This window comes from Catharus ustulatus, chromosome 1 (genome assembly GCF_009819885.2).
Source record: "Catharus ustulatus isolate bCatUst1 chromosome 1, bCatUst1.pri.v2, whole genome shotgun sequence".
NCBI classification, from domain to species: domain Eukaryota; kingdom Metazoa; phylum Chordata; class Aves; order Passeriformes; family Turdidae; genus Catharus; species Catharus ustulatus.
Genome location: NC_046221.1, coordinates 149,946,972 through 149,964,214, shown reverse-complemented (window position 1 = coordinate 149,964,214; position 17,243 = coordinate 149,946,972). Strand labels below are relative to the sequence as shown.

General features: G+C 37.7%; 1 protein-coding gene across 7 annotated transcripts in view; it reads right to left on the bottom strand.

Annotated features, from left to right (window-relative positions):
- Positions 1-17,243, bottom strand: part of COL14A1 (collagen type XIV alpha 1 chain) — a 116,747-nt gene that overhangs the window by 66,446 nt on the left and 33,058 nt on the right. For all 7 annotated transcript variants that reach the window (XM_033058251.2, XM_033058270.2, XM_033058286.2 and 4 more), the window contains exons 6-14: positions 15,355-15,510; positions 14,552-14,671; positions 13,040-13,204; positions 12,485-12,646; positions 10,944-11,092; positions 9,882-10,011; positions 5,449-5,594; positions 3,991-4,120; positions 689-828 (exon numbers count right to left, since the gene is read on the bottom strand). In XM_033058251.2, the coding sequence (XP_032914142.1) occupies positions 689-828; positions 3,991-4,120; positions 5,449-5,594; positions 9,882-10,011; positions 10,944-11,092; positions 12,485-12,646; positions 13,040-13,204; positions 14,552-14,671; positions 15,355-15,510 (1,298 nt within the window). The remainder of the gene's footprint in view (positions 1-688; positions 829-3,990; positions 4,121-5,448; positions 5,595-9,881; positions 10,012-10,943; positions 11,093-12,484; positions 12,647-13,039; positions 13,205-14,551; positions 14,672-15,354; positions 15,511-17,243) is intronic.

Sequence of the window (17,243 nt, the reverse complement as noted above, 5' to 3'; positions counted from 1 at the left end):
GGATCTGGACTGTTTTAATAATCAAACCCACTTACTGCAATTATTTTTTTTAACTGTATTTTTAAAAATTTCTTTATTAATATTTCAGTATGATTCATTCCATCCCATTTTGCATTCTATCACAGAATTTATGCTGCTAAAAGGTATTATAAAGCACCCCTGGTAACAAGGCAGAACTAAATATTGCAAATTATTAAATATAAGAGTCTAAGTTAGAACATCTTAGCATTGCCTTAGCATTTTGTTCAAGCCAAATCCTATTTCTAGAGAGTTCTCAATACATAGTTAAAGCAATAAATGCTGAGAAAATGTGGCAAAACCTTTAGATGGTCTTTTTGAATGAACTTGAGTCCATATTATATGATACATCAAAAGTCTTATTATCTGAACTCAGTCAAGAATAAATATTTCCATACTATACATTTAGTCAAGATCCTGGCAAACCACTGTTCCCTTGAGTTGTGCCCCTCAGTTTCCGTGCCTCAGACTGCTCAGAATACTCTCCCCCAGATATAGACACATCCAATATTAAGCAAACTCTTATTTACACCAAGTTTCAGAATTCTCTTGAAAATATTTTGTTAGAGCTTGCACAGTAGCTTTTGTCTATAAATTATTACCCCTAATAATTACAGAAGTTTGGGGAGGTTTGAGATTGGTTCAGGGAAAAGTGGGGCCAATATTTTACCTCATTGGTTTCTGTTCCATCTGTTTTAACGTACATGATGCGATAGCCGTTTACGTTTTTGGAAGCAGGATCCCATGATACCTTAGCACTATTGTGTCCAACATCAGAAAATTTCAGGTTTGCTGGTGGACTTAGAGGCACTTGAAAAGAAAAGAGATAAAACCATGAAAGTGATCCCAGGTTTCAGCTGTGAAATTTTTCAGATCTTAATAATAGATAGCATGTTTTACATTCAAAAATTTGTATCACCAGTATTTCTATTCCAAGGCCTACATCAATGGAGCTACAGAAGTACTTAAAGGCAGGTAAAAGGGCTTAGATCTTTACTGAAACAGAACTTCCAGATGTGCTAGATGGATCTCAACTGACACTGAAAAAGAAATAAGTTATGATGTTGCACTGCACATATCATCGTGAGGTTTAACCTACAGAACAATAGCAATAGATTTGGGGTTGTATTTGTGAATTAATTTAAGCCAGCTAGATATTTATCCTATACACATTTGGTTTTTGTGTGTATCCCAGCAAAAATACGACATGACAGTAGAATTTGGGCAAAAACTTTTCTAAATCCTGAAAGACCCTAACATAAGAGTAAGTTTGTCCAAAAAGCATAGACAGCTGAGAAGATCTCTAAAGATGCCACCTTTTACCTCTGCCTACCCTTTCTGTCAGAAAATTATATCTGTTTCCCAACAACAATCCCAGTTAAAGCTGCACTTTTATTCTATATATTCCTTGTCTGTCACAAGCTGAAGGAAAATGAGGTCATGCAAGAGACAGTCTCAGATTACATCCACTTCTGTGTCACACCACAGAAAGCAATTTGTGCTGTCTGTTACTCTCAGCTGTACGTTCTATATTAGTCCAACATCTGCTACTTTCCTCTGAATTATAAAACCTTTCTCTATCCCTCCTGCCTTCACACACACACTCCTCACCAGTCCATGTGGACAGATAAATATCAGCACTTCAGAAGCTGCTTCTCTCACACAATAGCACCTGGGAAAAGCAAAGATTTTAAAGGTCTCATGCATGATGTGAGATCTTTAGCCAGGCCATTTATCAATCCAGAATCTGCAACCAGCTTAGGAACAGTGAAGTCAACTTGGCTCTGAGAAAAGAGAAGACGGGAACACTCTGGAACTGCAGTAGATGGGTTTGCCACACATTCTGGCATTGAGCATATTCCTCTGGGTCTGGGGAAGGGAGGATCACGTGCTGGCTTTCCTTTCTACTTTCTGTCAGTCGTGAAATGCACTTCATTCCACCAGCCAGGTCATACAACAAAATGCGTCAGTCTCAGCTCTTTCCTCTTGGAGCTGACCTCCTGACAGCATTGCTCTCAACCAGACAGGCAGTCCTGGTGCCAGACTTACGTGATATTTACAGTGAGTCTTGGATCCATCCTGGCCCCAGAATCAAACTACACCCTAGAATGAGCTTGCTGACCATGTCTCTGTTTGGCATAGGAAAGGTTTTGCTACAGTAACCAAGATGATACAGTGAGGAGAATATTAGTTACTAAACACAGATTATCAGATATTACACCTAATACTACAGCAAATTTGGCAGATCACTTTTCAGGCAGATATATGCTCCAGGAAGAAAATAGCAGGTAGCCTATTCATTAATTGTAAGCCAGAAATAATCACACTGAAAAAAAATAAATTAAAAAAAAAAATTAAAAAGAAGAAAATAAAGAAAAGGAAGCTTAAATCAGATTCTGGACAGGTAAGACATTATTGTTAAATGCCAACCATGTGGGACAGGCATGATCACCCAGGTTGCCCCACTGCCTGATTCCTCAAAGCCTGCTAGCAAAGGGCTTATTTGAATAGCTGCATATGACAGAACCCATCTTCTTCCAGTGCTACAGACCAGAGATGACTACATTGTGTCATCCTAAAAAGAAATGCAGACTGCAGAGAAGCAGGGTTTCTTTTTTATTCTGTCTAGTAGCAGCAGTAGTGATGATGGGTTGGCTAACACGTTACAAGCTTCTGTAATCAGACAGTGGTCACGAAAGCTCAGCTTGTGCCAGTGTATCTGGAATTTGTATGTGATCTTCCATCCAATGTGTAAGCTAGGTTCAGAGCTCTGCATTCTCCAAGATCATATGGTATGAAGTGAATTCAAGCAGGCACAGTCAAAACTACTGTTTAGGAGAAATGAAAATCTGATACTGGGTAGATACTGACCAAAGGTCAGGGTGGGGGATATGGGCAGGGGGGCTGTGCAAGATGAGGAGTGAGGCATAAAGAGACAGGGAAAGGTAGGGAGGGATAATGAGCCAAAGATTTGATTCTCTTTGCTGGCCATCTTCTACACTCATTTCAAGTCAAGGAACATGCCCAGGTTGCAGCAGTTTGCTATTGGAACTTGTCTGTCCACAGCTGTCCTCCTAGAGAAGACCCTACAAATACCATTCCTAGAGCTTCTTCCACTTTTGCTTACTGACCTTACAAGGAATTGCTCTAGGGTTTATTTCTCCTAGCATTCTCATGCCTGAACTTCTCTCACTTATTGAATACACTTTCACCCTGACCGGGTTACTCATGCCAGGAGCACAAAAAAAAAGAGATTTCACTCACTCCCCTGCTGGAAGCAATAGAGATGTCACTGAATGCAGTCCCAGAAATGTCCCAGAAGCACAATTGCTTATTTCAATTCCTTTGTCTTCCAAATGCTGCAGCTATTTAGGGAGCTGACATACAGTCTGTGTACAGTGTGCAGAGGACAGAATTTAGCTGGCAGAATCCTTGCTGCTTATTAAAAACACACTATCTATCATGCGTGCACAGGCGCTTTCCTGCCCTGCATTTACCAGATGTTAGGCAGCAGGGGTTGGACAGAAATCTTCTCTTAGCTTCTTTTCTGTCTGTACTACTACTGAGCCAGAGGAATTACTTTCTGAGTAGGCTCACACACACACCTGGTTTTCTAGCTAAAGGAGGTTAAACAGAGCATGTTTCTGTTTTCACCATGAAGGTCTACGTGGTGACCTTCATTCACCTTCAGCAAGTTCAGAAAACTGTCAGGAATTTCACCAAGATCAATAGGGACATCCATAGCACCACTACCAATGAGAGAGACAAGTTCACAAACCTGTTGCAAAAACAAGATGTTGTGCAGAAATCCTTAGTCTCTGCAAATTGAGTATCCACAGTGAGAAACTTACATAGAGTTTGCCCAATTGTTCCAATCAGATAATCAGAAGAACAGATGTCTGTTCTAATATGTGCAAAGGTCATTCTGAAATTTTATTAACATTGAAGTGAATATAGATTTGAGCTACCTACATGTAGTTTCTTGTCCTGTAAGGGGATCACTAGCTTCCTCTCCAAACATGGCATAAACTGTGACTGTATATTCTGTATTTGGCAATAGTCCATCCAGTTCAAGATCTGTTGACGTCTCGCCAATTTTTATCTAAAAACACCATGAATCAAAAAAAATACATTATTTCTGAATTAGTTTATAATGAGGAATACCAGTTAAACACTTGTAATTGGATATATGATCAAATCTCTGCTGAGCATTTGTCTGACACTGTGCCTGCAGTGCTTTGCCCAAGATTTGATTTTGCACAATAATTAAAAGATTAAAACTTTCAAAAAGCCAAAAGCAAACACACAGGTAAAATGACTTTAAAAGTGAACTAATCAGATTAGCAATGACAAAATATGCCTCTCCAGAATGAGCAGCTACAAAGGCCTTTTCCTGTCTACATTTTGTTATTCCCACTGCCATCTGTGCTGGTTCATCTTCAGTCACAGACCGGAAAATCACACAAACTCATTGGAGGAGTTGATTTCTAGGCACACTGAGGCTGAGATTTGTTGCTATTTGTATCATTTTCCTCTTCCACCTATTGGTGGAGACCAACATTAACATGGTCTTATGGTATTTATGCTTTTTGGGGCAAAGCTCAGTCCTCCTGAAGCAGCCAGTTCTGGGGGAGGCCTCACTTTTAACAGAATTATGTGCTCACAGCCACTGCTTTAGCAGTGAGCTCAAGTCTGTGCTGGCTTTCAGCAGCCTCATGCCCCCTTCACAAGCTCACATGCCCCTGCACGCTTTGCAGTGCTCTTGCTTGAACACAGGTATTGTACATAACCTTAAGCACACATATATAAACTTGAGAGTAGAAATTTTTAAATCCTAGAAGTTCCATTGGTTTTACTATGTTAGTGACCAAAGACTGGACTTCACCTTGTGCTCCCTTCTTTTCCTTTGAAAAAATGTCTTCTAAAATCACTTTTGATGAAAGATGTTATTTTTAAATTTAAAAATAAAGGTTGAGCACAACTAAAAGAAAACCAATGACAGTTTTCTTTCAGACCTGGAAACTGTTTTACTTACATTTAAAAGGCTAAACTTCATATTCTTTTGATAGCACACTTAGGAGATATGTTAGTTTTACTTTATTTTATCTTTATTTTACTTTATTTACTTTATTCTTTGAGTGTTAGCTCTATATGATGATACAATATAATTTTATATAAAATTTCAAAACAATTACTTAAATTCAGTTAAATTTGTTGCATTTTTATGGCAATGACATAGAAATAACCAACTGGCACTTGCACTTTATTCATAGTCTGTGACACATACAGCATTAAATCAAGTCATGGAAAAAACCCCAGGTATTTGCTGATCACTTTGGAGGATAAAGGACATTTACTTGTTCTTTAAAAGACTGATTTTTTTTTTTTTTTTTAAGTGATTGTTATTCAAATGAAAGCACAATACATCACCTCCTTCTCATCTGCTGCCAGTCCTTCAGTGAGGGGGGCATAGAGGATCATGTAGCCTGTGGCACCCGGGACCCCATTCCACCTCACCCTCATGCTGCTCTGGGACACGTCGTAGAGCTGCAGGTCCGATGCCATTGGCAAGGCAACTGCAGTGGAACAAAACAGACACTTCAGTTCTCCCACTTGAACAAACAGCTACTATTCAGTTTGTTTTACCCCAGAAACACAAAGGAATATAGCTGTCTCCAGGCATGGAAGTGCTGTCTGTATCCTACAAATAAGATCTAATTGGTGCACAAAAGGACTCAGAATCAGAGAAACAAGGAAATGCTGACCCAAACCAATCCTAATGCCAGGACAGATGAAAGCATTTCAGCACAGTTGCTATTAGGAACCAGTAGCAGTTTTTGCTCTTTCAGGGAGTAATTCCCAAGCCAGAGTGTGGATGTGACAGGCATGACATATAACACCCCAGAAAAACCCTGGATGAGCACACTGAAGACATTAAAATGTTTTGGTTGTAAATGTCGCCTGTTTAAGGTCTGGGCTGTCCAAACTGGCACCCAGGCCTGTGTAAGTGGGATTAGGCAGATAAGGGTAAGGTCATCCATTGCAAATCATGGCAAATGCCATCCTGGCAAGGGAGAGCAGGTTGAGTGAAATTCAAACAATATTAGGAGAGTTACTTGTGAATTTGAGGCACTGATACCAGACCATAGCACCAATCTGGGGTTTCAAATGTTTCCTTGCATTTATGAACTCTTTAAAGTAGTATTTTGCACTTTCCTTGTTGTCCTCACTTAATTTCTCTCACAGAATAACATCCCATGGCCTCTCCACTGCTGGCACGTCACTGATGAGTCCCACCAAAATATTCAGGCATGAATATAGGTAAATATTCAGGCATGAATATGAAGAAATATGAAGGAACTTTGATTTCTCCTTTGGAATTTATACACTGAGAATAGTCCCCAAAATTACTGGAATGGTCTGAAAAAAACAGAAGCAATTGCTAACTGATACAAAACCTTTCCTATTTGAAATTCTGAAGAATCTGACCTGCACACAAATATTCAGGAACAAATTCTAATTTCAGTCACAGAGCTTCTCTGAACTCCTTGTCCAAGCAAAAGCTGCACCCTGTCAAGTTGGTATCTCCAAGTATATCTGTTACAGTATGTTCAACAAGCTCTAACAGAACCATGCCAGCCTCGTCCTTTCATTGAAGCTTTTCACTCAGTCTTTCATGTCTGTAAATGGTGGCAAAACTCCAACCCAGGTTTCTCTTGAGGTTTCCACTTCCAGCTTACCCCACCTACCCCTCCAAACCTTTTACAACCTCTTTAAACCCTGGTTCTTGTATTGATTTATATTCCCATGAATTCTCACAATTTCTCTAATTACAGGGAGGAACTACCCATGAACATTTTCATATGTGCTTCAGCCTCCTTTCTCAGAGCTCCTCTCACATTTCTGATACCTACAGCAAGAAACTGCATGTTGAGATATCCTGAAGCCACTTTGCACCACGTTGTCTCATTGATATTCAAACTGCCCCAGGGTCACAGTGAGAGTATCCATCACCTGTTCTTCCCCTTACTTTGGTTCTAAAAAATCTATAGGCAAAGTGTCCTCTAACTGTACCTTATTACTTGCATTTTAACTCTCAACAGGAACCAGTAGATACTCTGACAATATATATAAAAACTGATAAAGAAGTGACTGGAAACGAAACATGGTGTTTTCTACCGGAATTTTCAGAATCTCAAATACAAATATGTAGTAAATAATGCTGGTTTGTATCTTGGACAGTTACCAGACTATCCTAATATTCAGTCAACATAGGGATAAGTTAAACCAACTAAAACCAGCTGGAATAAACTAAACCAGGTAAAAATATATTTTTAGCAAATTAATATGTGAATTAATTTCATATATATTTCAATTTAGAAGTGACTATGAAATGACAAAACTTTCTACTTATCTGTACATTATGCATATATCTGTTTAGATTTCACATTCCTCTAAATTATTTTCAATGTTCTATAGAAACAAATGCAATTGTTGACTATTTTAATCTGTCAGTATCTCACACACAGGCAGGAATGTAAACTACAATTGTCCATAATTCCCCATTAGAATAGTAAAAGAAACAAACTTTAAAATTGCAGGTATTTTCAGCATGTGGAGTGATTAACACTTGCCCATATCAGACTATGACTTCCAACTATCAAAGACACACTACACACTATCAAAGGCAGCTGTATAAAATGTTGGATGCTGCATGACCTTGGGGTGTGATCTGATCCAATCTCTGAAAGCCAGCAGGGCTGGGCTCTGTCAGAACTTGACTGGGTGACTTCAAAGGAATACCAGGTGCAATCCAAAACAATCCTGTTGGCTCAGTATGTGACTGTTCTCTCAGCCTCAATAAATTAAACAGGTCCCAACATTGTCTCATGGGGTATAACATGGCTGGAGATGACATTTTGGGGGACTGAGACTAAAAGAAAAGTCTAAAATAATTTTATATGATTCTATTTTGCTTTCAGATTGAGAGGATTAGCACTGATACAGAACCAAAGAACCACCAAGGATGAAAGGCACCTCTTGAGGTCATCTGGTCTAATTAATTTCCCTGTTCAGTCAGGTTCAGATTAAGCAGGGTGCTCAGAACCTTGTCCAGTTTGGCTTGAAATATCTCCAGAGATGCAGACTTCACAACCTCCCTGGACAACTTATTCCAGTGTTTGGCCACCATTACAATAAAAGCATCTCTTCTGCTCAAATTTAATTTCATGGGCTTTTAATTTGTGTCCATTGGCTCTTGTCCTGTTAATAAGCACCACTGAGAAAAGCCCAGCTCACTCCTCTTCTTCATTTCCTCGCATCAGGAATTTTGACACAGTCACAAAATCACCAGAGCCTTCTCTTCTCCAGGCTGAACAGTCCAGTTGTCTCAGACTCTTGTGAAAGCCAAGCCCTTGATCATCTTTACAGTCCTTCACTGAAGTCACTACAGTAAGTCCACATCTCTCTTGTATTGGAGGAGCCCAACCCAAGGCATCCAGGTGTGGCCTCATCAGTGCTGAGCAGAGGACAAGAATCATCTGCTCCCTAAATCTGCTGCCAATCATTTTCTAATGCAACCCAGAAGGCTCCTGGCTTCCTTTGTGACAGAAGGGTGCTCTGCTGGTTCACAGGCAGTTTGTTGTTTAGCATGATCCTTCCCTGCAGAGCTGCCTTCCAGCTGGTCACCCCTCAAGGTGTAGTGACCTGGGCTGTCATTCACGAGGGTCAGGACTTTGCACTTCTCTTTTTTGAAATGCAGAAGGTTAAAATAAACTTGTTTTTCTATTCACATCATTTGCCAGATTCAGCACCAGGTTGGCCTTGGCTTTTCTAAACTTACCCCTGCAAGATCAGACAGCAGCTTTTTACTTGCCCTGCATAATTTGCTTCTTCTTATACATCTCTTACACATTTCTTTTTGTTGTCTGAATTCTGTTACAAGCTTCTTAATCACCCATGTGAGCTTCCAGTCAGCTGGTTACCATCTGGTCAGTAGGGACTCTCCCTGAGCTTGCAGGATGCAATCATCACCACCATCAGTTCTTCCTTGTTTCCATGTATGAGCCACAGCAGAGCACCTTCTCTTGCTGGCTTCTTGATCACTTGGGTCAGGAAGTTGGTGAAGCAGTGTAGAAATCCTATAGATTTCTTGAGCCCTGCTGCTCTGTTCTTTCAGCAGAGATCAGCTATTGATATACCACATATGGACTTCTTGTCTCCTATTCTAAACTATAAAGTCACTCTTTACCTCCATTCCTAATATGTCATATTTACTAAAAAAAACTGCACTTTGTATACAAATACATGAAACTGTATATGTACTAAGTTTTAAAATATCCCAAGCCATCATTTTACAAATAAATGCAAAATTTTATATTTACATTATTTACATTTTGCAAATAAATTTTTATTTTTACAGTAAGAAAATAACTAAATCATTGAGAAAGAAACTTACAGAGTTACCTTGAGATCTTTGGCACTGGTGGGAATGACATGTAGGTGTTTCAGGTCCCACCTAAATCCCCACTCATCAGATCATCTCCAGCTACAAATCTAGTTTGTAAAACTTGGCTCCACACCCAAAACATAGGAATGTTCTAATTTAGGGTTCAATGCAACCAACTTCAAAGCTCAGCCCAGAGATCAAACCTTTCTCAGTGTTTAAATATGCACAGAGCATTTGGACTTCGGAGCTTAGCCCCGAATTATTAAAACAAAATTTAATTTAATGCAAATGCACTAAAATAAGGTAAATTGAAAAAGACTCCCTTCTGTGTTTAATTTTGACACAGACTAATGCCTACACAGTCTGATTAAAGGCAGACAGTCAAATCTGCAGCAAACACACTAAGGACACTCACGGGTGGTTTCTGTTCCTCGGAGGCCCTCACTCGCAGCATTGGAGTAGATGGCAAACACAGCTATCTGGTACTCAGTTAAAGACATCAGGTTTTTCAGAACTGCTGTTGACACACTTCCATTTACCACAACCTGTTTAAAAGAAAATTTAACTAAATATGCATAAAGAGAACAAACTATATTACCATCAAATCAATCAATCCCTTTTTCAGGCAATTTTTACGCTGCACTAAAATTCAGTTCATGCTGCATTCATTTACAGTAAAATGTCTGAAACGAACAGCAGCCATGTACATAGACAAAATGTCTATCTGGTATAAAGAGCCATTCAGAAAAAAGGGAAGAGCTTAGCTGAATAAAGTGTTTGGGATACAGTTTAAGGGTGTGTATGTGGCACTTTTTTATATAATATCATCATAAATATTCCTTTAGTACTACATATATATAAACACACAGACACAATACTTCAAAATTCCATCCTAAACTCATTTCTAGTGCAAAAGAAAACAAAATATAACCTTAGTTAATCCTTTTGCTCTTTTACATTTCTATCCAATTTGATAAATTGTCAACTGGAGTCAAATGCTTGTTCCACTGCATTTTCTCCATCTCCAAAATGTTGAAGCCCCTTCCAAATAAACAATTCTCTCAAAATTTTCAACAACTAACTGTAGATGTCCCAAAATGTACAATCTTTTATTAATATTTTTTCTTAAAACTGAAAATGTGACTTACTATCACCTCTTCTGTTCTTGTAAACAGAGTGGTGCAGGGGGTGTCAGTAGAATAGTTTCAAGTAACCATAAGAGTAAGGAAAAATGCAGGCACTTCACCCCACCCCCTGAAAGTTATTATTATTATAGCACTTAATTAACTTTAAATTGTATGACAGACATGTAGCCTGGCTAATACCTAATCTTTGTCACCATCCAGTGTGACCAACCTCCTTTCTGGAGCCCTCATAGGGAATTTCAGGGCGCATTTAAAAGAGGACCAGGGATTTCCTGTCTGGGTAGTTGCCCCTGCTGCATTAAAAACTTTTGGGCAGCTTTTCCCCCTGTTACCTCTTCTGGCTGTCCTCCTCGAGTGGGGTAGTACACAACCCTGTATTTTTCCACTTTGCCAGGTGCATGGGTCCAGCTGACCCGGAAGCCTCTGGCTGTTACCTCCGATGTGACCAGGTCTGAAGGAGTCCCAAGAGAAGCAATTGCTCCTAGGTTGGACACAACACAAATTTTTAGTCCCTCTGCATAATAATTGCTTTGTTTGTTATATTTGCTGAAGCTGTAAATATTTTTTCTTGAACCAAAATAATTGGCTACTGCACAATTATTTTGGTTCTTTTCAATGGAAACCAAGAGGTAATAATGAGTACTGCACATGAGACTAAACCTCCCTGGTCTTTCAGAAATCTTTATATGAAAATGACAAAAATACAACACTAGGTCTTCCTGACCTTCTGTCTATCACTACTTCCAGACCTTTAAGCTAGGTTTTTTTGTTTGGTTTGGTTTTTTGGTTTTTTTGTGTGGTTTTTTTTTTTCTGGTTGCTTTCCTCCCAGTCATGAAAAACATACAAGTACATACACAGCTGTGATCTGCGCTCCTCAGCAGGCTGGAAACTGATACTGCCTGCTGAAGAGACACAGTGAACAATCATCTTCTCTGGCAATCATTCTTTTCCACAAATCATCTCATCTATCCATGGTTTTCCCATTTTCTTCTGCTCAAGAGAGCCTTCCTTATTGATACATACTACATATATCTATATATTATATTGAATATATATATTATATATTCAATGCATATATATATATAAAATATTCCATATATCCATATATATTATGAGAGAGAGAATAACTCAGTATTTCTGTGATATTAAGGAATCACAAACCAATAAATAGGAACAAAATTCTCTGAAATCTTTCAAAAAGAAAAGCCTCAGGTAGAACTGTATTTCTGGTAAATGACAACATTTTTTCATAGCCATTTCTTTTCTTCAGAAAAGCCAAAATAATTTTAGTCAGAGGAGGCTTTTTCATACAAGGACAATTTTCTTTGCTGCCATATTTTCCTGTGAACCTAAATATAGAATATATTTTTTGTGAATTAAATAAGAAAGAAAAAGTTCATCAAGAGGAGGGACAAAGCAATCTAAATAGTCGAAACTCTTGAGTACTTATGAGACAATAAAACCATTAAGTTAGAAGATGGAAAGCACAGCATGAACATAACAATTCCATGTGCAGCTGTTAAACTAATTCATTCCCAAAAATTCATTCCCTCTGTATTACAAAAAGATTTCCTAACCCGCCACTTGGAAATAGTTACAGCACAATGAATAGTTATAGCACAATGAATTTTTTTTTGTACTACCAAATACCATAAAATATTTACCTCTACTGAAAACAGACAGCAAAAGATCAGAGATATCTAGGCAAGAATGAAACATAGCTAGGAAGATAACTTCCCTTACAGTGTTCTTTACTGGAAGCAAAAGAATATACAGCATGAGTCTAGTGCCAGAAGCCAGTCTAGAACTGCAGGTATTTAATTTGTAGCTCTAAGTTCATAATGAGTTACATTAAATTTTGTTTCTGTTCACCTTTGATTTCCTTTTCCTGCTCCTCTACTCGTGAGCACACTGTTCTGGTAAGACCTTCAACAATGGTATGCATGAAGTTGAAGTCAGCCACGTTGTAGACATGTGTGCTGTCAGGCTCAGAGGCAATCTCCTTCAGTTCATTTATATCTGCATTCTTTACACCTTTTATTGGAAAGGAAAATAAGGAAAATATTGGCAATGAAAATGAAAAAAAATCCTATATACGCAGGGATTGATAAACATTGCTAATATAAAATTCTGTTTGTTTTAATGACCAACTGCAAATCACTGTTTTTAATGTGTTCATTCAAGATGCTAATTTCTGCCAGTGTAAGTGGCATCTTTTCAGCTGTCTCATGAAAAGGTAGCACCCATGTTTACTGCTAAATTCCAGTTATAACACCAATGTTATAAGCAATGCTTATAAAAGATACAAATTAATGATGGTACTTATTGGATACAGGCAGAAAAGTACATTTCCTTATTACAGCAGCAACAGATATAAACACACCAGGGTACAATGGGACATGGGCATGGATATGGCAGAATACACACCAATAGCAAACAGCTCAATGCCAGCATCCCGTAGGTTTTTAGCAGGAGGGATAACATCATCTTGGGATTTCCCATCAGTAATCAGTATCCCAATTTTAGATACTCCAGGTCTAGCACCTGCTTCAGGCTTAAAGCTGTTTTCCAAAATGTAAGTTAAGGCAAGACCTAAAAAAGAAAACATTTTAAAAGACTTTTACAGATGAAAATGTCCACTAGTTTTGCCAATATCAGTGTTTGTTTTTCTACTCAATTTAAAACTCTGATGTAGAATAAGCATAAAAGAAGAATTTATTTATTGAAAATTTTAATTCCAACAAGCAGTTTAAATTACAGAGAAGTTGAAATTTATTTTTAGCAGTCTTTTAATCAATAAATGTATTTTAAACTATGAAAACCTAAATAGATATTACTGCAAATGTGTAATCTTTCCTTTTTCTTACTCTACCAAGTTCTACCAAGTCAGAATAGGAAGCTCCCGCTCCTTCTACCCAAATTGCTTATATGAAAGCATGTGCTCTGAATAGCTTAGTAAATCCTTATGCTACAGATAATCTTATTTTTGTTTGGTTTTTAAATTTTTTTCTAATTTTCAAGCTGAAAAAAAAGCTTTATTTGAGCTCAGAGAAAATCTGATTTTAATAAATACTAATTATTTAAAAGGAAATAAGAACAACAGCTCCAGGACAAACTTACACATTACAATAAGATCTTATCTGAAAACTCATTTAAGTCTCCCACAACAAACATTTCAAACTCATTTTCTTCTAACATCCACATAAAATAATCATGATAATTTACTACTTCCTACCACCCAGTAATCTCATTCCTAGACTCATACTAGAGTCTTCTGTCCTTTGTCCCACTGCAATCACTCCTTCTACCAAAATAAAGACTGCTGCTCATTGTTTCTCCTTTTCCTTACCGGTCAGAAAAAAAAAAAAAAAAAAGGCAATTTACTTAAAGCCATATCTGGGTCTTTGGATATATTATTCCAACATTACTAACTGCTGCTTTGATGACACTGGAATTGTATTCAGAGGCTGTATTTTTCCCAGATTGTCAGACATCCCCCCTTTATCCATCACTGAGTGTCTCTGGGGCTTCAGTGCTTTAACTGCTAAAAGGTCAATGGAAATCTAAAAGCCCTGGGTGGTCATTTGTAAAGTTAGTATTACCAGTTGTCAAATATTGAAACAACATTCTTTCCTTCTCCAGAACAAAGCTCTGTGCATTAACATTATAAATGGATTTTACATATTCTTCCCAGCAGGTAAAAGATTTTACTTCCAGCACAGAGAGTTAGGTAACTTTGTTTCATGAGATCCTGTCCTGATTCCCAGTGAAGTCAATGGACAAACACGTCAGAAAATACTTAAATGACACTGAATAAAGCCATTGGCAAGCTGCAAAACCCCTGTCCTCTTTGCCCTTCATAATAAGTACTGACAGTTCTGGGGCTGTGCAGCAGAATATGTTTTTAATAAAAGGCAAAAGCCCAAACACACACAGTACCTGTTAAAGTGTTCCCTCCCTTGTATGGCAGATTCCGGACTGCATCCAGAACAGCATCCTTGGTGCCATAGGCATTCAGGTGCCATTCAATTCGGGGGTCACCACTGTACTGTGCAAGACCTACAGAACCACAAATTAATCCATCAGACAATAAAATGGTTTTATTTCAAGTATATACACCTTATGTGCTTGGTTACCAGTACCTTACCAATTAGCTCACTGCAAGTAGCTTTGCTACCATACTAGGAAAACTGCATTGGTTGACAACAAAAAGTAGTACGAAGTTATTCTGGATGACAACTCCTCAATTAACTTTCAAAGCTTTTCCCACAAATGCTAACGAAATGAAAAGCAGAGAAACAGAAAACTTTTTCAGAGTTATTAAGCTTGCAAAAAATTTTTTTAAGAACAATTTTACTTAATGTACTTCTGAACAGTAGCAGATCAGAAATATAACATTTCAGCCAGTTTAAAGGACAAGAAAAGCCATCCACTGGCACATTCTGCCTGCAAAAATTAAACAGCAAGTGTTTGAGGCTAATGCTGACTGAAGTCAGACTGTTTCCACTGTTTTTATTTCTCCACTGACATTGTATTAGAGTTAACTAAGTTGAGGATCACAGTAAACTGTGAGAAATTAATACCACAAACATTCTAGCAGTATTACTCTGATGATAGAAGTGCTAGTGCTAGATGAGGATGAATCTTGCACAAAAATAGTAGCATTAAGCTGTTAACTATCCTGAAATGATAACACCTTTACATTGCTACAGAAATATTAGGAAAAAAGTATGGTACCTTACCTACTCTTGTTTTCTCAGATCCCACATTGAAAGCAGAAACCAGGTTTTCCAGGAACAGTCGAACAAGCCTGAAATTGAATCTGCCAATACTCCAAGAACCATCTACTAGTATCACAATATCTGCAATTGCTGGAGTTTTACAGGTAAACAGGCTTCCTGTAAATCATTAAAATTAAATCAATATTATTAATTCAACAATAAAATTGTAATCCAATAAATATATATCTTCCTCCACCCACCAAGCTTGGTAATTAAAGCCTTCTTCCATAGCCAGTGAGAAAAAATGAAAATGACAAAACGTGCCTAACTTCATTTATAAAAAAGACTGGCCATTATCTACTTCAGTTTTTTCATTAAAGCATTCAAAATTACTTTTGAGAGACCTATGAAAAGAAACCCTTCTTCTAAAAATACTTGAGAAAGAAAAGATTAACTGCCATAAAGCACAACCAAAGGAAGTGTTCATTTTCATTCCCAATGCACATATACAATTTCAGTCCCCTTACACAGAGCATGACACACAGCCTTAGGCACAGACAATGCAGACAGAGCTACCTAGAGATGCAGACATATCAAACAGTTATCAAGGCCCCTTTCACAGTCAACAGAGAAAAACAGGTGCTTCTATGCATCTCAAAAGCCTTACAGAAAACCACTAGGCACCACTGTTAGACTTGTAAATCCAGAAGTTAATCTCACTCCTGGGAGTTGAGCAAAACTGAAGGCCAATTGAATATGCTGTATTAAACCTAAGTAGGAGGTGCTCAATACAGCACAGGTAAAATGCAAAGGCTTCAGATTCAAATTCACAGTTTCTATGAGAATGGGCATGAGAATGAAACTTTAGTCTTACAGATATACAGAAAACAGAAAAATACGAGATCATTTAAAAAAAAAAAACAACAAAGAAAACAACAGAAAATATCTGATGAGAATTAGCAGAAGTACATATAAGTGGTGTCTAACTAACCAGTGGGAAAAACAAAGAAAGGGAAGCAGAGATTAGACACAAATTGCACTATAAGGCAATTGAGAAGCCCAAACTGAAGTGCCACATTCAGTTTGAGAAAATGCCAGGAAGAGAAGAAAGGAATGGAAAAGTTTTTCAGAACCTCAAGACAGAATTGCCATATTCCACTGAAGTGGATGTTTGGCTGTAAAATTAAGGCTGCTGAAACAGTAGACTCATATTGTAGGGGGGTAAAAGGGAAGGGATTTCTTACATCTTACACAGATGTAAGAAATGAGAGCTTATGTTTGAACTACAAAAATATTGATTGGCCATAGAATAAGGCGGGAAGTAGGAAAGACAAAGCAAAGCAAGTTTAATAGAATAGTTATGATGACAAAATAGATATGACAAACCACTTAGGGATGAAAATCATGTCTCCTCAATACAGTAAAAAACAAACACAGATTAGTGAATTAAGCTGCAGCCCAACTTTTATCATCATTTTTGTCAGGATCTACTACATCAGCTAGTTCACAAAGATGTTCAGCAAATAAAAGAAGTAAATCAGTGAGAAATTATCTAAAAGGTGTTTGCATTAGCTCCCAAGAAATTCTCCTGATACACAGAGAAAATAAAACATGTGGTTAGCAACTTTAAACTTTCACAACATATTATTAATAACAATCTTTCCATTAAATATAAAATTATAATCGCACAGGCAAAACCAATCTGATGTGCAGAAGGAGTTTAATTGGTAATAATTAAGGGTTAGATTCATACTGTAGTGTAAATCCACTGAGCATTAAACCCAATCCATAACGTTATAGTTAATGTCTTAAACGTGTACTACAAATGTTTTTAGAAGAACAGGGAACATTTCTTACGTGCAGCTAGCAGTGCAAAGTAAGTTCTAAACACATGACAAAAATTCCACTTA